Genomic DNA, 19,854 nt, shown 5'->3' on the forward strand with positions numbered 1-19,854 from the left:
CTCTGCAATATGTTAGAGTGATCTTGGTCATAGGCTGTGAAAGAATTCACAAACTCAGATAGAAAGTGTTTAGAAAATAATTTATTCACTTTTTTGACAGTGGAAAGGGGCTAGAGAGAGTTGCATTGGGCCTGAAGGGTGGGGGCAAGGAGCTTTTATTGTGACTTAAGGAACAAGAGGCTAATTAGGGTGATCCGTGGACAGAATGCCTGCTGAGCTTTCACAGTCTCTGGACCGTTTTATTGCTGTCTCTGGTTGTCATACCTGACCACTTTGATCCTCTATGTATTTGGAGGTTTTTTTTTTTTTTTTTTTTTTGGAGGTTTTTTTTTTAGGGGGGGGGGGGCGGCCGAGAAAGAGACAGAGAGATAGAAAGCGAGAAATCACCCCCCGGGGGGATGGCTATGCCACAATCCCTTTTCCTCCATTCTCCTCTAGGGATCTTGGGCACACACGCACAAGCCACCGGGTCTGGGACTCAAACCATGGTCGCCTACATGGGAGTTCAGCAACATAGCCATTACGCTAACTGCTGGTCCCTGGAGGTTTGTTGATGTTTCAGTGTCAGTTAGATACGGGTCTCAAGGTCAGCAGGTGGCATGGTGATTAAGGTGCTAGACTCCCATAGGGCTGACTGTGGTGTGAGTCCCAGAACTGGCAGCTTGAAAATCATGCTGGGCATGTGTGTGTTTGTGTGTGTGTGCCCAAAATCCCAGGAGGAGATGGAAGAGAAGGGATTGTTGCATGACTGCCTATGGGGGGTTGGGGTGGGAGGGGTGATTTCTCACTTTCCCTCTCACTGTTCTTCTCTGTCTCTCTCCAGCAGTGCATACACCATATGGTAAAATTCTGGAAACCGTATGCTTAACTGATATGTAGGGGGATTTTTTAATGCCTCTGGGGAGTCAGATCTCTCAGTACTAGCTTTGTGTCATTGTCTGCTAGAGTGTGACCTGGGCAGTGTGACCTTGCAGGAGCAGCACTTGGCATGGAGGCTCCTGCCAAGACCAGTTCTGCAGAGGTCTGGCCTTGGTTTCCTGTCAGGCCTGGAGCATACCAGGTGGTGCTCAGAAGAGCCTTACTGAATGGGATTTTGGGCATGCACATACAGGCACCTGGTGTTTTTTTTTTTTTGGGAGAGATTTTCGCTATAGGGTGCGTGTGCTCGCCAGACAGACAGAGAGAGAAATAGACAGAAAGCGAGAAATCACCACCCAGGGGTTATGGTCACGCCGCAATCCCTTCTCCTCCATTCTCCTCTCGGGATCTTGGGCATGCATGCACACGCGCCTGTTGTGAGTTTCAAGCCACCGGGTCCGGGACGCAAACCGCGGTCGACTATCTGGGAGTCCAGCGACATAGCCATTACGCTAACTGCTGGTTCCCCCAGTGTGTTTTTCAAGCTGCTGGGCTAGGATTTGAACTGCATGATCAGCAATATGGGATTCTAGTTCCTTTAACCACTAGGCCATAGGGCCAGCCCTGGAATCCTCATTTTCTAGAAGTCTTCCAAGAAGAGGGTTCCTAATTTTAGAAATGCTGATTTTTATTGAAACATCTAAGAAAATAAACATAGCTTTCTATAGTGTATTTCTGAAAACAAAACAAACAAACAAAAACAACAACAAAAAAACCCAAACCCACAAAACCATATTGTAAATGCCCCTATACCATCTTGATTCAGATCTTGACTCTACACAGAGCTGGTAAGGAGGTTTTGGCAGGAGCTTCACTCCATTAACTGTGCTTACGTCTTTCCGTGTACTTCCTCTATCAGTGCTATGATCATTGTTTGCTGTTCTTCTCTGGACTGTCTCCAAGAATTTACATCTTTCTCTGAATGTTTGCAATTATTTCCAATAGATACTTTCTATTCTTTTTCAGAGGATCCCCAGATACCTATTTTATAAACATTTCTAGGGATAATGCTTCCTCTTGCCTGAAGCACATTTATTTTTCTGCACTTAGTTCTAATTCCTAACCAGTATGCTGGGTTTTTTTTTGGCGGGGGGGGGGGGGGAGGGGGTTTTTTGTTTTTTTTCTTTTTTTTCGAAAACTTGTGTACTCGCCAGACAGACAGAGAGAGACAGAGAGACAGAAAGCAAGAACCCTCCATGGGGGATGGCCATGCCACAATCCCTTCTCCTCCATTCTCCTCTTGGGATCTTGGGCATGCATGCACACGTGTCCAGCGTGAGTTTTAAGCCACCGGGTCTGGGATGCAAACCATGGTCGCCTACATGGGAGTCCAGTGACATAGCCATTATGCTAACTGCTGGTCCCGAGTATGCTGTTTTTTATTGATTCAGGTAAGGACAGAGGTACAATAAAATTTTAGGCAAGCAGGCTGCTGCCATGGCAGTGTAGAAAGCCTTTGTGATTCCTGAGACCCTGGTAAGCCATTTTTCCATATCATAGGTACTTAGTCCATAGCTTAGGGCAGGAGAAATGTTACATAAGACTCCACTATGAGAAAGACTAATCCTCACAACAAGCTATTCTTACCTGTTCCTCTCCCAGAAGGTTCAAGATGGTCCTCTCATCCATAGCTATATTATGCTTTTTTTTTGGAGAGGTTTTTGCAATAGGGTGCGTGTGCTCGCCAGGAAGACAGAAAGACACAGAGAGACAGAAAGTGAGAAATCACCCCCCAGGGGGATGGCCACGCTGCAATCCCTTTTCCATTCTCCTTTCGGGATCTTGGGCATGCACGCACACGCACTCAGTGTGAGTTTAAGCCACCGGGTCCGGGACTCGAACTGCGGTCAGCTACATGGGAGTCCAGCGACGCAGCTATTACACTAACTGCTGCCCCCTAGCTATATTCTCAACAAAGTTAGTGTGATAGAATTCCTATTCTTCTCGAACTCCCAGTGAGTAGAAGAGAAATGCAGGGGCAGCATTCTGTTTCTGAACATGCATCTTCCTGCTATCAGGACTTTCTGCTCACGTCTCTTGGCACACCAGTCTTCCACACTTCTCTCACTCATGCCACCTCCTGCACTGGCTACTGTGGTCTAGAAGACTGAATTAAACAGAGATGAGTTTTCTCTGACTTAAAAGCCTTGTAGGAGATGACAGTGTGGAAAACCTTCAGTTTGATCTTAGTTTGGTTAGGATGAGTATCTCCTGACATGTCAGAAATCAGATTTAGAGATTGGAGTAAAGAGAATGAATCCCAGTAAAAAAGGAGGCTAACATGATGCCAGCCAACTAAAGAATTATTTGGAACTAGTTCCCTCAACTCTACTTCCTGAGGAGCCCTGACCTTATAGCTCAGAACCCAAAACTAGTTTTAAAAGCTCCAGTTATATTCTTGTCCAATCTTAAAGCGCTTCAAGTCCTATCTTCTCCGTGGTGTGGGTTATCCTCTTTCTGCCTTTCTCTGGCCAACTCAGGCTGTCTATAAGTTCCTCTACTCATGCATAAATCTATAAAAAGATATTGGTTTGGGATTTACAAAATGCTTAATTTATGCAAATGTATCTGTATCATACATATCTTTTAAAAAATATTTAATTTATTTTTATTTATTGTCATTAATTAATTAATTAATTTATAGTTGACCAGAGAGAGACACAGAGAGAGAAGGAAAGTGAGAAAGTAAGCTGCCAGGTCTGGGACTCGAACTGTGGTCAGCCATGTGGGAGTCCAGCTGCCTTAATCACCACACCACCTGCTGGCCACCATACTTTTTTTTTAACAAGTACTTTTTAAAAAAATTATTTTAAACTTTCTTTTTTCCTTCTCTTTCTTTCGCTTTCTTTTTTCTTTCCTTTCTGTCTTCCTTTCTTCTTTTTTATTTTAATTTGACCAGAGAGGGATAGAGAGAGAGAAAGAGAGAGAAAGGGAGCTGCCAGGCTTGGGACTCAAACTGCGGTTGGTCATGTGGGAGTCCAGTGCCCTTAACCACCACCCCACCTGCTGGCCCCACTGTAATGTATACTTTTCAAATTACTCATTTTTCTGAAGTAGGAAGCTTCAGGATATAAGTGATACTTGATTCACATAGTCTATATTCCTGTATTTTATACCACATCCTAAGTCCTCAGCCATGAACCACCATATCAAGGGGTTTTTCTTCCTAGGCTTTGTTCCCTGGCTGGGCTGGCTGGACAAGTGCCAGCTCTAATCCTGGGACCATGGAAATAAATAGCGTATATAGCACATACTTCCTTTCCACTTTGGTATGTCTCTAGGGGAGGAGTTGGCCGTGGACCCTTATTGTATTTTCTGATTGCTTCTCTTGTATTGGTCTTGAGGCCTCTTTTGTTCTTAATGTAGGCTGGTGACATCCAGTTTCCTAGAACCAGCCCTATGAGAAACAAAGATATAAGCAAAGCCAAATGGGAAACAGGATCATGCTTGGAACTTTCTCTGGGCTGAGAACAATACTTCACATGGACTAGATATTGGGGGAGGGGAAGAAAAAGTAGGGTGAATTATGGAAGGAAGCTGGCAAGCTCAGTGTTTCTGTCTTGGCATGACCAATATCTCTTCATCTTCTTCCTGGTTGTAAGGCTTGGTGCCAGGGCCCCAGAGGCTTTCTCCCTGAATAAAAGGAGGTGAGCTGCATGGTGTCCCTATTTCTGGTTCTTGGGGGCAGCCAGGATGATGCTCTTTGTACCTCTTCTCCTGGTGGGCACCCTATTCCCTGCCATCCAGGCCACGTGGTTGACAAAATGTGAGCTGCACAAGAGACTGAAAGACATATTTGGCTATAAAGACATCACTGCAGCTGAATGTGAGTTCTCTGCTCCCTTGCTTCATTGTATTCCTCATCTGCTTCCCTCCTCCATCCTTTTCCTCCTCTTTCCTCCTCCACTTATAGTTAATTATCTAACCATCGTCTAATCTTCTCTGCTTACCCAATTCTCTTTTATTCCATCTGTTTTTCCTTTTGCTTACTGTTTTTATCCTTTTTTTGGAATTCTCCTCATCTCATTAAGATACTCTGCATTCTCCTTTTTGGAAATTGGTTGGAAAACCTTCTGTTAAGGAACTGCAGTCTTTCTTTATGCTGATTCCAGACGTCTCTATGATACCTCTTCTGCATCTTTCCCTCAGGGATCTGTACCATATTTCATACCAGTGGTTTTGATACACAAGCCAAAGTCAGTAATAATGGCAGCACAGAATATGGACTCTTCCAGATCAGCAATAAACATTGGTGTAAAAGCGAACAGATCCCCCAGTCAAAGAACATCTGTAATATCCCCTGTGAAAGTGAGTAGCCTCTCTTACCCTATTCCTCTGCTTTTCTGGAGTCTACCCTGGGATAATCTCCTTTTCAGTGTTGAGCACTCTTTGGCTTCACTGGCTTGGCTGAATTGCCAAAAAACTGTGCAACTGAATTGACAATACTGAATAAGAAGGTTTTTTTGTGTTTTTTTTTTTTTTTTTTTTTTTTTTTGGGGGGAGGGATTTGGCAATCACCAAATTCCCAGACAGTTCCTGAAGCTCAGGGGTAGATGATCTGAACTGTCTATGAGGCTTGAAGTCTAAAGCTCTGCATTTTCAGTGTAAGTCAGTTGATAAAGTTGATGGCTTCTCCAGAGATGTCCCAGAGAAGTGAAAGAAGTTCCTATCCAGGGGGAGGCGTTGCTGTATTGGCTTTCTCATATAGGAAGACGAAAGGTATAAGCCTTCAGTTCAGAGAGCCAGATCCACCAAATCCAGGGAATAGTTGGATTTTTGGGGTAATACTTCTCTCATTGCTTTCCTGCAATTCCTGACAGAGCTCCTGAATGATGACCTCACTGATGACATAGCGTGTGCCAAGAAGATCCTGGATAGGAAAGGAATGGGCTACTGGTGACTCTCCATTCTATTTTCTACGTCCTCTAAGTCCTTTAGCACCAACACCACTTTCCTCTCTCCGTCTCCTGGTTATTTAATGCAGAACATAGTCTCCAGACAAAACTCACTTAGCAGACTCTGGTTTCACTTTTTTAAAGCCTCCCTTGTTCTACTTCTGTGTAGCAACTTTCCTAATAAGGGGTTCCTTGATGGAGGCTGGGACACAGGCCTTCCATCAACTGGGCTTGAGCATCTAATGCCACTTGTTTAGTTCGATACCCTGAAACAAACCCTTGGTATCATTGCATATCTTTGTTAGCCCTACAATTTTCTTGGATTTAAAAAAAAATTTTTTTTTTTTTTTAGTGGACCCTACTCCACTAGATGGCCTAATATTTCTTATCATTAGGCTGAGAAAGTTTATTTTTAAAGTTAAAAAGTTATTTATTTATTTTTTTAAAGAATTACTTATTTAGTTTTTATTTATTTATTCATTTATTTTTAAATTTGACTAGAGAAAGACACAGAGAGAGAAAAGGAAAGTGAGAAAGCAAACCACCAGGTCCAGGACTCAAAGCTTGGTTGGCCATGTGGGAATGTCTAGCACCTTAACCACCACGCCACCTACTGGTCCCAAAGTTAAAAAGTTATTTATTTTAATTCGCCAGAGGGTGTGTGTACTTGGGAGGTAGGGAGAAAGCACTTCTCCTGTCCCCCAAGGGGAATGATCACGCTGCAATCTTTTCTTCTCTATTTATTCATCCTTATGGGATTTTGGTCACATGATCACATAAGCCCTGCACATTTTTCCAGTTGTTAGGTCCAGAACTCAAACCTAGTGGTCAGCCATGTGGGATCCAGTTTCCTAAGCCACCAGGCCATGGGCTGACCCTTTTAAAATGTATTAATTCCTTTCATGAAAGAGAGAGAGAGAGAGTGAGACAGGTACTTTCAACATGGCTTTACCACCCTATGATCCTTTCTCTAGCCTTCCAGACATCTAGGATCATGGGTGTGTCCAGCATGTACAGGCTGACCTAAGATCCAAACTCGGGTCTCCCGTATGGCTCTAACATCACACAGTGCTACTCTACTACTTATACCACTGTGTCTGGGCCCCTCCTCTTGCTGGGAAAATCTTCTGTAATTATCATCCACAACTCAGTCCTCCCAGGGATGAAGCTAGATGGAAATTTGAGCCAAGACCCAGACAGACAACTCACCTTATCTCCTTCTCTATTATTAGGTTGGCCTATGAGGCGCTCTGCTCTGAGCAACTGGAACAGTGGCTCTGCAAGGATTTGTGAACGCCTGCTGTCCTGTTGCTCCTGAAATGCTTCTTCCCTAATGCTACCTCAGTTTTTTCTGTCTACCCCTTGAAGCTGATTGTCTTTGGGCCCTGGATGCTGTAGTGACACCACTGGACCGTGACTATTCTCCAGGGATGTGTGATTGGTGCACTGGACTTCAGACCTTTGCTCAGTGCCCCTGATGGCACTTTCATTTCTGAAAGAGTCCACTGTATCCTGAATAAAGTGCCTGATTTGGAGTGGTTGACTGCATGTTCTTCCTGGAGGGAACTACCACCAGCAACATTAATAAAATTGTCTGAGGCTGAGTGGGTGGACACTGAAGCTGTGGGTCATAGCCACCTTTTGTCTCAACTGAAGAGAAAGTAGGCTGAACTTAAAACAGAAAGATGTGGGTTTCTTTCTCTGCCAATTCAATTCAACAAACTTTTATTGATCACCAAGTGTATGTAAGAAATTATAGAGGGATTGAACATTGGCTGAAAGGTTCTTTTACATCAAGGACTAATAGGAATGAAAAGGTAAACGGTTATAATTCAAGAAACAGTGTCATAAGCATCATAAGAGAGGTTAAAAATGTGCCCAAGGAACTCATAAGAGGAGAGATAATTTGTAGTTGGAGGATGTGGAAAAAGAGATTAAGAAAGGATTCATGAAGGGTAGCATTTAAACTGGTTTTGAAGTATGGGTGAGTTTTTGACAAAGATGGAATATGAAAAGGAAGGGAAGGGACTCCAAGAATCTAAAATAAGTGACTTCAAGGGATTCACAGATTTCCTTATTCTTCATGAAGAGCTCTAAAATGAACCCTATCTCTGGACATCAGAGATAAAACAGAGACATGTAGGTCAACTTATAATTCTTGAGATGTATGCACCTGGGACACTCCTCCCACACCACCCCCAGACCCCCAGATAGAAAGAACCTCTGATGAGTATGATCATTCTGCAATTCCTTTTCCTCCATTTCTTCATCCTGCCAGAACTGGGGGCACACACACACACGTGACCTGTGTGTTTCTCAAGCTGCAGGGCTGGGATTTAAACTTCAGTCAGCCCACAGGATCTGGTTCCCTATGCACCGTGTTTAACCCTGCACTATGGGAGTGCCCAGACACTTCATTTCTTTTTTTCTCTTTGTGCCCCACTTGTTTTTAAGGATGTTGTTTGCAGAACTTTACTTATTCCATGATTATGAGCTATGTAAAAGAGAAGAATCAGGAAATGTGTGTCTTATGGTCTGTTTCTGTTACTTGTTGATAGTCTGAAACTTGTAGGTCATTTCCATCCTCTGTGCTTCAATTTCTTCAAAGTGAAGGTTTTGGTCTAGATGGATTTTTCTGAGATTTCTTCCTGCTTTGACAATCCAGCATTCTAAATCTATAATTTAATTACCACATTTCTGAATTAGCTGGGAGAAATTTTTGCTCTGTCTTTCTGCCTTCTTTGCCTTCCCAAGATGTCTCATATTGCTGATTACACTCTTCCCACCCCAATAACCTCTGGAGTTTAGACAGTCAGATTGATCTTCTGAGAAACCATTGACTCCCAAATGAAGGCCCCATGTGTAGGGGACATGTTGGGTTAGATGAGGGGTGGGGAGTCTGTCCCTTCCACTATATATAATGAAAACAAACTTTCAGAAAATAACTTGATATTAGACATCATTTTAGTGTGAATTTAAACATGATGCTGCCTCTCCCAGGGGTGTTGCATGCTATTCTTACTATGGGACAAAAGGTTTTTTCCCAAGTCTACAGGGTTTTAGGAGTAAACCTTGTGTGTATGAGAGGGTAGAACTGGATGGCCATTCTTCTCACTGAGCTCACACATCTTATCTATCGATATTAACTTGCCTCAGCTAACATCCCCCTACCCCTGCCCCACCTTGCAGAAAGTTGCATGCCCTAGAAACTCTGAGGGACCAGCTCTATAGAGTGGCTGAGCACAAATGCAACAAAAGCTGGGGTTGCGATACTCAGCCCCACAGCCCTGGCCTTCATTTTTGCAGAAGAAATCGAACAATAGAATCTTATTTGTAGAGGATCTTAGCTTGAGGGTAGGAGGATCAAGAATAGCTACAAGCCAGGGAGCAGGCATGAAGGCAATTTTTAAAAATTATTAATTCATTTATTATTATAGTAGGTTATGATATGAATGTTGATGAATCTTTACTTCGTACCTATACTATGGAACTGTTTTTATGCATTTATGCTCAGTTTGATTTTACCAAGTTCAGTTGTAAAATGATCCATAAAATAAAATAAGCAAAGCAAAATGCCATGTTCTTTGGCACAAGCAATGCTCTAAGGCAGTTGAGGCCCAGGCTTTGCAGTTCTCAGGAAAACTCTTGTTCCTGATCTATACTTATTCCCTTTTCCCCAGAGTGGCTTCTACATTTATTTTATTCCAATGTTAATCATGCTGTCCACTGAATTATGAAATCCCCTGAGAAAAGAAATAAGCTGCGGTTTCTTTTTTTTTTTTTTTTTTTGTCCAGTCAAATAGGCTAGATCATCTTTATGACATACAGAGCCACCGACAAAAGTTCTTTTCCTCTTCCCCTCCTTCTTCTTCCAAATAAAAATGGTATATATTACAAAAATACATCATGACTTTTCTGACAACCCAGTATTTAAGGTATACCACTGGGTGTTTTTAATAAATGCATATGTTGTGAGGCCCTGACCCACATGTCAGCAGTTAAGCACTATGCATAGGGAGCCAGATCCCGCTTGGCCAAGGGGCTGACTGTAGTTTGGATCCCGGCTCCAACAGTTTGGAAAACACATGGACACACATGCATGTGTGCCCACAATCCTGATGTGATGGAGAAATGGAAGGAAAAAAGACTGTGGGCGACCATTACCCCCTTGAGGGGTACTCTCTCTCTCTCTGGTGAATACATGAGCCCCTTAGCAACAACAACAACAACAGCAACAAAACAAAAAGAAAGAAAGAAAGAAAAAATATGTTAAAAAGTGCACATTCCAAAATGACCAGCAAAATCAAGGAAACCTGCATACCTATCACCGCACATAGTTGCCACTGCTTTTTTCTTTCCTTTTTTTGGCACGAAGGCAGTCTTGACTGAGGCAGATCTCTTGGCCATGGCTACTCTCTTCCAGGAACTTTCCTAACGCTGACTGGGAGGTGTGATGGCAGCTGAGCATTTGTTCTGCTTCCTCTAACTCTTTCTTCCTCTGGACCTAGAATGAGGTCCCGAACCAGGTGGGGACCTGAAGTGGCCCAGGCTAAAGTGGGAGGTGGAGAGACTCGGGGCAGGAATTTCAGAGCACAGACTGTCCCCTGAGTCCTGTGTGAGGAGGACTCAGGACGAAGCAGAGAGTAGGCACTGTCTTACCCCTGACCCCCCGGATTTCTCCTCCCTGCTAGTTTCCTCTGACACTATCTTGTTATGATGATACTTTTATTTGGTAAAATGAAATGTTCCTTTTCATGTTTCTCTCCCACTGCCTCTTTTATCTCATTCATTCCCCTCCCCCCATTTTTCTAACACTAATGGGGAGCTGGTCAAGTGACAGGATGTACTAGACACTGGGGATGCATAAGCTATTAGACAAGGCACGGGTACAAGGTAAGTGCAGCTGAAGCGGCTGCTCAGAGGCTGAGGCTGCATGAGAGGCCTGGCTTGATTCCTGCCCAACTTAAACACTCCGGGTGTGGTGACACATGCCTGTAGTCCCAGCTAACTAGGAGGATGGGGCAGGAGGATCATGACATGACAAGATCTTGCCAAAACTCTCTGTCTCTTTGTCTCAGAAAACAAAACAAAACAAGACAAAACAAACAAACAAAAAAACTTTGTAGTGGGAAATTATATTCACTTCCTTCTATTTCCCGGAGTGAGGTAAGAGAAAATACTCTTTAGAGGGATCCACATTCCTTCCTTCATTACTTACTTTGTGAACCAATGGTTATTGAGAATTTGCTACTTGCTAGGTTCTAATTGAGGGGCTACTTGTTTAGGATGAAGATAATAGGAGACTCACTTATTTTCTTTCTTAGTTATTATGGACATGTGGATCTTGCCAGGCATTTTTTAGGATAGGAGCAAAGGAAGAAGTGGGTCTCACTGTGCCAAGATGGGCCACTCCCAGGACGCAGGATGCAGGATATTTACTAGTGGTCTGATAGGTCAGTTTATACTTTGTGAATTGACAAAAGCAAAAAAGAGAGGAAGAGGCAAAAAGGGGAGGGGTAGAAAGGGCAAGAAACCAATGGGACAGAGCAATAGCTGTAGAAATGGCTGGTTACTTCCTAAAGTTTGTCTTGTGTGGTGCCTGGTCCCCCAGTGGATGGGTGTCACCTGCTCTGCAGAGGTTTCTCCACCTCCCTGGACTGAGAGTAGGGCACTGGAGAAGGAGAAACTAAGGCCTCTGTTTTGGAAAAGGAGAGTGCTGAGCCAGCGAGTGCCCATTGCTCTTCCTGCTGCCCCTTCCTCTGGTAACTTGTCCTTCAGAGGAGGAAGCAGAGCCTGGGTCAGAAAGTAACCTGGGACTTCCTGGCCAGCATCCTTCTCAGAGTTGCCTTCATCTCTTTGTTCTTTTTTTTTGAGAGTTTTTTTTTTTTTTTTCTATAGGGACCATGTGCTTGCCAGTCAAAATATTATTTAGAGATTTTTGCTACAGGGGACATGTGCTCACCAGAGAGACAGAGAAAGACAGAGAAAGTGAAAAATCACTCCCGGGGGAGATTGCTGTACCACAATCCCTTTTTCTTCATTCTCCTCTTGGGATTTTAGTCATGCATGCATACATGCCTGGCGAGAGTTTTAAGCTGCTGGGTCCAGAACTTGAACCGTGGTCAACTACGTGGAAGTCCAAAATGTAAACATTACACCATCTGCTGGTCCCGAGCATATTATTTTTAATAATGCTTAGTGGAACAAACATTTGTCCTTTTTGAAAGGACAGATTTTTTTCTTATTTTGAAAAAAAAAAGTCAAAATGGATCCATAAAGTGAGAAATGAAAATGTGTTAAACAGAAGATGTAATTCCCAAATAACAAGATTAAAATGTTTGGGTATGTCTTGTTATGTGCCACCAAGAGTGTTTTCCAAAGAAACATGATTGTTATTATTTACAATTGCATCTCCATCATTGGAATAACTAAGGACTATTTTGAGAATTTTTAAAATAGATTCTAGTTATTTGTTTAAAAGAAATACTCATCCTACTGTCATTTTTTAATAATTTAATTTCTTCCTCCTACCATTTCTGTGAAGTAGAAAGGAAAATTTATTGTCCCTTTACGGTGGAATGAGGGAATTGAGATAAAGGGAGATGAAGAGACTAGGTCATGGGCTCAGGTGAGCTCTCCTGGGCTATTTGTTGTTTGTTTATTATTATCAGAGGGCATGTGTGCTTGCTAGAAGAGAAAAAGAGATAGGTAAATATAGAGAAAACACGGCCTACTGGGGCCTGGTCACGCCTCATGCCACAATTCCCTTTTCTCCATTTCTCCATTCTGTCAGGATGTAGGGTACACATGCATATTTTTCAAGTCCCTAGGCTGGGACTGGAGTCATAGACAGCCATGTGGGATTCAGCTCCCTCTGCACAGGGCTTGACTGCTATGCTAGAGGGCCAGCTCTCTCCTCTCTCTGAAGTGTATTTATTTATCTGCAGAGAAAAGCAGATAACCTCAACAAGATCTTGTCATACTGTGATGTTCCCCATCCCCACAACCTCTCAGCCAGCTAGGATCATGGGCATGCCTGCCGTGTTCAGATGGACTGGGAACCTGAACCTCGGGTCTTCCTATATAGCTCCAGTATTGCCTGTGCCACCACAACTGGGTCAGGACTATTCTTTATCAGCCATTTCCACTTCCTGATTTCTGGCTGAGTCACAAGCAAGTGAAAAAAATACTGAGCACATTGTGTAAATCCACCCTCAGTTCACTAGTAGAAAGAACAAACGTTATTATTTTGTCTCTTAGTAAAGGAGGACTTGTCAGCTAGACTCGTTTATGTTTGAGAGAGGCACCAAAGGGGAAAAAAAAATATGACATTTGGTTCAACTCATGGCTCAATTAATACCTTTCACTATGACCTTTAAGAAATTACTTAATATCTTATTACTTCCAAAACTCAGGTTCATTACCCGAAAGTAGGGTCAATAATATCTCACTTACGATGCGATGTAGACTAAATAGAGCTTGATCACATAAAGCAGCTGATGTATAGTAGGTGCCAAATAAATAGTTATAATCTAAACAAGCTTTGGAGACATCATCTTCTGGTACAAAAGCAAGATGGTATCTATTTCAAAGATAGGTTTTCTTTTTTTATCTAGCACTGAATAAACATCTACCAAAGGATTTCTGATATCCTTTTGAGAACTGCCGAATCTTAGGTTCATGAAGTATGAAAATCTCTGTCTTGATCCAAGTTAATTTTTCTAAAGAATGGACAATTGAGGACTTAGAAAGAAAATAGATTCTTTACCATTCTAATAGCTAGTCCACAGAAAAGGGAGAACTAGAGCTTAAGCTTTCTGAATTTCCTGCTATTTTGCAAAGCTCTCTTCTACAGGCCAAGGCCACTTAGGGCAAGTGATACCCCACATTTACATCCGAGGGATGTAGTGTGACATACCTGGTAAATCCTGAACCAAAAAAGACAGTGATCTTGATAAAGTGAGAAGAGCAGGTGGAGAAAATCTTGCTGTGACCGTGGCAGAGTTGATCCTCAGGGCTGTCACGATGATTCGACTGCAGGAACTCAGCAATGGGCCAAGACTGCACAGGCCCAGGATAACCATGGAGGCCACGATGGCAGTGATGCTGGCATAGGGGTCAGAACAGGCCAAACAGAGCACTGAGGAAGTCCTCAGGAAAAACTGTGGATGATGTAGGGACCACAGAAGTGCTGCTGAGCCAGGGGAAGAGTGTTGATTACACTAGTCCCTATCCCTACAACCCAGCATGCCATGACCAGGCCAGCACACACCCTCTTGTTCATGACCATCACATACATCAGGGGGTGGCACACAGTGTGAAACCGGTCATAGGCCATGACAGAAAGAAGGGCAGCTTCAAAGGCCCCAGTAAATAAGACCAGAGAGATCTGGGTGAAACACGCATTGAAGGATATGGTCTTCCCCTTAGAAAGAAGGTTCTCTAGCAGTTTAGGCACAATGAGGGAGGAATAGAAAGCATCCAGGAGGGAGAGGTGTTTCAGGAAGAAGTACATGGGGGTGTGGAGGTAGGAATCGGTACTGATCACCACCACCATGAGCAGGTTCCCTGAGAGGGTCAAGAGGTAAATCACCAGGAACAGCACGAAGAGAAGTGCCTGGAACTGGGAGTTGGTGGATAGTCCTAGGAGAACAAAGGCCGTGACTGTGGTGATGTTGGTGCTAATTTCTATGGGCATTCAAATTTTCCTTCAGAGACACAAGAACTGAAACAAATGCTCACATAGGTTATCCCTCCAGAGCATACCTAGGGATGAGGCATCCTGTGTAATGCTTCATCGTTGACCCAGGACAGAAGATGTAGCAGAGACAGCCCATTCATATCAGCCCTCACGGGTCTACTGGTTCTCCCCAGTGTTACTGCTTGCGGCAGTAACTTATTTTTGAGTTGGGAAACAAGAGTAAATTTATTCTAGAAAGAAGAGCGAAGAGAGCAGGGATTATTCATACTGGAGAAGGAAAGGAATTTGGGGAGAGAGGCCATAGTACTGAGAAGTTGTATGATCCAGTTCCAAAGAGAAATGAGCCCACATCACAAGAGGGCTGACTGGCATGGGGAATAAGCAGTAAACATATTGGTTGACCATCTGGCTGTCACACCATGATGACTTTTCAAATGATCGATAGAGGTATTGTGACACCTGGTGACAGTGCAAGTCCTTTCTCTGTCCATGAATAAGCCACTTAAGTTTTTCATTTAAAAAATAATCTGGGAAAACTTGATGAATTTGAAGTCCATTCCAGCTTAGATTCTCTAAAGATGGGGAAACCATCTTCCTTGGTGTCTGCACTAACTAGAAGCCCCATCTCCCATTTTGTGTCAACCCAAGCAGAAGTGGCATGTGAGTGTGGGGGCCCATGGAAGCCAGGCAGGGAGAAGCCCTCATGATGGAGGTGAAGGCCGTGCATATCAGCCATTTTAGGATTTCTCAAGTGCATAATGTCCAGTGTTTTCACTCTAATCATAGGATTCAACATGAGAGTGCACAGCTGGTACCAGTGGGTTTGGGTAGAGCCAGATCAGACTCAGACCATCTTCTGTGTATCACAGGGATGCTACATGACAAAACAGACAAAATATGGGAGGAGAGATGGAAGAGGACCTGGTAAAGTGGACAGTTACAGGGTTTAGTCTAGACCAGAGGAAGGTTAAAGCGACAACCTCCCACGGATAGGTAACTCAGAAGGTTATAAATGAAGATCTGATCTCTAGTCACTCCCAGGTGCCCAGAATGGGTAGTTTTAGGAGGAGATGGATCTATATGAGAGATTTGTTTTCACCTGGGTGCCCTAGGCCAGCAGCAGATGCCCTCAGTGGAGGATACCTGTGAGGCATCCTTTTCACCACTGGAGCCAGAGGTCACAGGTAAGATTAGAACTTTGTGTGTTCCCCTTGGCTTTGTCTTTCTTTTATAGAATGTGGGGTGAAAATAACGAGAAAGGAACTATTCTTACAGTCTCTCTGTCCAAGGGGAAGCTGTCTTGGCTTTTCCTCCCAAATAACAATGACCAGAGGGAATTGATCTTAGCTCAGAGGGATCTTGGAGAGTGAGGGAGGTCCCCAGAGAGGCCTCTAAGCAGGAGACCTGCTCTTACTCTGAAATGGTTCTCCAGGGTCACCTACTCCTTTCTGTATTACTCTTATTTCATTGTGTTGCACCATGTAAGAGGGTCCTAGGTGGCTAAAATTTTATTTTCCTTCCTCTATCTTTATTAGAAAAATATTGAAAAAATATTTTCCCAGTATTTTCAACTTAAATACTATTAACACTGAACTCACATTTAACCTAGTGAAATATGAAGTTTAAGCAACCAAAACTGTTCTGGTTTTGCTAAAAGAAAAATCCTGGGGTCCAGCAAGTGGAATGGTGGTTACGGTGCTGTGTTCACACTTGGCTGACCTTGGGTTGAGTCACGACAGTCGTGTGTGCCTGCATGTCCAAAATCTGGAGGGAAGAATGGAGTAGGAGGGCTTAGAGTATGACCAAGCCCCCTGGGGTGGTGGTGATTTTTCACTTTCCCTCTGTCTCTCTTCAGTAAGCACATACCCCTATGCAAAAACCTAAAAAAGAAAGTGTGTGGCAGACTATTGTCATGATAGTTAAAGCAAGGAAAGCAGACTCAAATCATAATGCTACAAACTCTGTTCAATGGATTATGGGTGTGTCAAGTGTTAGAATTCACACAGGAATAGCTACAATGCCATGACTTCTTCAAAGTTGCATTTCTCAAGTCATATGCTTCCTTAGATGTAACATTAGGAGAAGACTTGAATCTTTATAACAAGATAACATACCTTAAAAGCCGCGGCTAGTTCTCTGATCACTGCCTGTTAACCAGAAACACGTTTCTATGATGAATTATTTCAGATTAAACTGAACAGGACTTTCTGTTCTGATCTGAAGTCTGAAATGAGATATCTGTTAAATAGTTAGAACTTAACTTACATTTACTCATTTAAAAAAGTGTGGAAACTAACCAGTGTTTGAAAACCTAGGGGTGATGCTGGAATGGGCAGGGATGCCCCAAATCAGGTCCATGCCACCTGCTGCAAAGACATAAGACTTGGTGAATAACAAATAGAACTTTTTAGTGAGCCAACACCAGACCTTACTCCATAGCTGTCTCCACTGTACTTGACAAGATACAAAGCTTATGTAGGGGTTGAAACAAAGGACAGTTTTTTTTTTTTTTTTTTTCCTTTCAGGTTTTTGTTATAGGTCAGGTGGGCTCATCAGAGAGAGAGAAGCAGATAGACAGACAGGGAAAGTGAAACATCACCCCCCTCCCCCTCAGGGGTAGGGCCACAATGTAATCCCTTCTTCTCCATTCTTTTCTGGGATTTTGGGCATACACGCACTTGTGCCCAGTGTGATTTTCAAGTCATTAAGGCAGCAAAAGCAAATGGAGTTAGTCAAGACAATTCTGTCATCCTGGTTTAGAAGCTAGGTATGCCTTTGTAATTTTTGACTGATAAAATCTTCTCAGTTGGACATATGAAAGAGGGCTGGTGGCATCTTTCCTTTCACTATCTCTATAGCCAGGCATCTATAAAGACTCAGCAAGGTGGGTCAGCCATGGTATGGTGGTTAAGGCGGTGAATCCCACGTGGCTGACCGTGAGGTTGAATCTGGGATTCAGCACTTGAAAAAGCACATCTGCCCAAGTACATGCATACTCAAAATCATGAGAGGAGAACGGAGAAGGGATTGTGGCATGGCTATCCCTAGGGGAGGGTGTGCTTTCTCACTTTTCTTCTCTTTCTCACTCTGTCTCTACAGGAAGCACACATGCCCTATAGCAAAAAATCAAACAAAAAGACTCAGCAAGGTTATTGCTATCTTCTATTAGTTAAGCAACAGGCTACATCATGTGAAGAAATTAAAGACTAAATTCTATGAAGTGAAAGATAGATGTTAGAGACTATTTTTCCTAGAGTTTAATCTATCAAGATGGGTTCTTAAAACTATGTAAATATAGCCAGTTTGGTCCTCTTATGGCCCAGTTATAGGAGATCATTTTAGCCTCAGAAAAAAATAATTCAAATCCTCTACAAAAAGAGTGGCCCATTTGCAACATTTTTAAAGTACTTCACCCAAGAAACAAAGTCTTTTGCATTTGGATTCAGATTGCTCTTGGCCACAAGATCTTCTATAAAGCAGTCATCACTGATAACAAGGTTTTAAAATTTAATTTAACTTATTATTATTTTTTATTTCAAACTTTATCAAGTCACTGACTTCACCCTTTTCTATCATTTTTTTTTCCTCCATGACTTTCACTCCTCAGGAGATACAAGTTCCTCTAAATTGTCCCTTTTGTATTGTTTCTAGCTTCTAGTGTTTTGTGAAGCAGAGAGAGTTTGAAAACAACGTTATTAAACTGGTACTGGATTTGATCCATAGTTTATTGGAGATCTCAGCTGGAATAAATATCTCATGTTCTTCTTCCTTTTCTAGCAATTCTTGGAACCAGCATTCAATACATTCTTCTTCCTATAACTCTTCTGTTTGTTGAATTCCTCTTCATCCTTTTACCTGCCAATGCAGTGTCAGTTTCATGACAATGACCCTTCATAACACATCCGCATTGATCATGCTTGGGCTAGTACTACTGCGACTTGGATCTCTCATAGCTCATGTTAGTTATAATTTTTGACCCAATGAATGGCAGAGGAACAGCGGCCAATGAATTCTGTCAACCTCTGTGGACTTCCACAGGCAGCCAACCTCTCCGGGGAAGGGAGGAGAGAGAAAGTCAGAAAGCAACCCCTCCTCCCCGCAGTGGGGGATAACCACAGAGTTATCCCTCTCAGGATTTGGGGCACACATGCACATATACATAAAGTGTTTTCAAGCTACTGTGTCTGGGATTTCAACCATGCAGTCAGCCATGTGGGATTCATCCTCCTTACATCCACACTACCTGGCTGTCAAAAGTCAATCGACTGTATTTGTGTGGATTTTTTCTAAACTCTATTCAGTTTCATTTATTTTTGTGTCTATCTCTGTTATCCTTTTGCTGATACTACACAGTTGTGATTACCTTGATGTGTAGTAAGGCTTGCAACCAGGTAATATGAGTCTTTAAATTTTGCTCTTTTTTCTTAGAATTGCTGCGGCTATTCCAGTACCTTTCACTTCCAGATTCTTGTTTCCCCAGGCTAAGGTTTTGTATCTCTTTTCCTGACTGCAGTGGAATGCACCAATATCCTCAGGGTAAGGGCTTTGATGAATTTCCTGCTTCAGATGAAGTCTTCTGTTCTACAGGGAAGATAGAGGAACTGGGTCAGGGAGAATTTGACAGTGGCTGCTGTTCACCTGTCCTAGCCAGAACTATGGGGAGAGTTTTCTGTAGCTCTTCCCCATCCTCCCTATGAGAGCTAAGCAGGTTCCTGGAGCAAAGGACTGCAAGTAGGTGAGAACCTCCCTTAGACTGAATCCTCAGGACTTCACAGTCGCACATTAGCATACAGTTAGCATCCAGCAGTTTGTCGAAATGCTCTGTTTAATCTTGCTGCTAGTTTATATGACACCTAAGCAAGCAAATGTTCAGACTCTAAATCTCCCTGAAGACACCCATCTCAGTCCAAATTGATTCTCTTCTTTTAAAAAATATATATTTAAAATTTCATATCTTTTATATCTTTGTTTTTATTTTATTAAAAAAAATATTTCCCCTCCCCCCAATTTCTCACCCTCTGCCATTTTCCACCCTCCTCTCACACTGTCTCTGGTATGTGCAGTGGCTTTCTATTCCTTTCTTTTTCCCCCACATTTTATTGATTCACAAAATATCTTAATTAATCTAACTACTTTAAATAGCAAGTTCAGCTGGTATCTACATATCTGTGAACATATATTTGACTTTAGGCATGACACTCTGTGAGTAGAATAAATATACTCTAAAGTAACACCTTGCTGAGGCTATATAGTTTACTGTGGTCATTAAATAGATATTTTTCAATATATGTTTTAATTTCAAGGAAAGCAGGTTTAGCTTTAATAAATCAAAATAAAAAA

At 42.6% G+C, this 19,854-nt stretch overlaps 1 protein-coding gene and 2 pseudogenes across 1 annotated transcript; 1 reads left to right on the top strand and 2 right to left on the bottom strand.

Annotated features, from left to right (window-relative positions):
• Positions 1-4,611: 4,611 nt before the first annotated feature.
• LALBA (lactalbumin alpha) lies at positions 4,612-7,106 on the top strand. Its single transcript, XM_006168242.1, has 4 exons — positions 4,612-4,744; positions 5,068-5,226; positions 5,739-5,814; positions 7,046-7,106. Exons 1-4 carry the CDS (start codon positions 4,612-4,614, stop codon positions 7,104-7,106), a joined length of 429 nt encoding a protein of 142 aa, XP_006168304.1.
• Positions 7,107-13,679: 6,573 nt separating this feature from the next.
• LOC102484064 (olfactory receptor 8S1-like) lies at positions 13,680-14,511 on the bottom strand (annotated as a pseudogene).
• A 3,371-nt stretch (positions 14,512-17,882) lies between these two features.
• On the bottom strand, positions 17,883-18,465 carry LOC114006091 (polyadenylate-binding protein-interacting protein 2 pseudogene; annotated as a pseudogene).
• Positions 18,466-19,854: the final 1,389 nt, after the last annotated feature.

This window comes from Tupaia chinensis, unplaced genomic scaffold (genome assembly GCF_000334495.1).
Source record: "Tupaia chinensis unplaced genomic scaffold, TupChi_1.0 Scaffold145652_1, whole genome shotgun sequence".
Classification (NCBI taxonomy): domain Eukaryota; kingdom Metazoa; phylum Chordata; class Mammalia; order Scandentia; family Tupaiidae; genus Tupaia; species Tupaia belangeri.

What these genes read in the sequence shown, in the direction of transcription:
- LALBA (XM_006168242.1), top strand. Translation starts at nt 4,612, where the DNA reads ATGATGCTCTTTGTACCTCTTCTCCTGGTGGGCACCCTATTCCCTGCC. An exon ending in CTGTAATATCCCCTGTGAAA is followed by an intron (nt 5,227 to 5,738) that starts GTGAGTAGCCTC and finishes AATTCCTGACAG; the next exon opens with AGCTCCTGAATGATGACCTC. An exon ending in AGGAAAGGAATGGGCTACTG is followed by an intron (nt 5,815 to 7,045) that starts GTGACTCTCCAT and finishes CTCTATTATTAG; the next exon opens with GTTGGCCTATGAGGCGCTCT.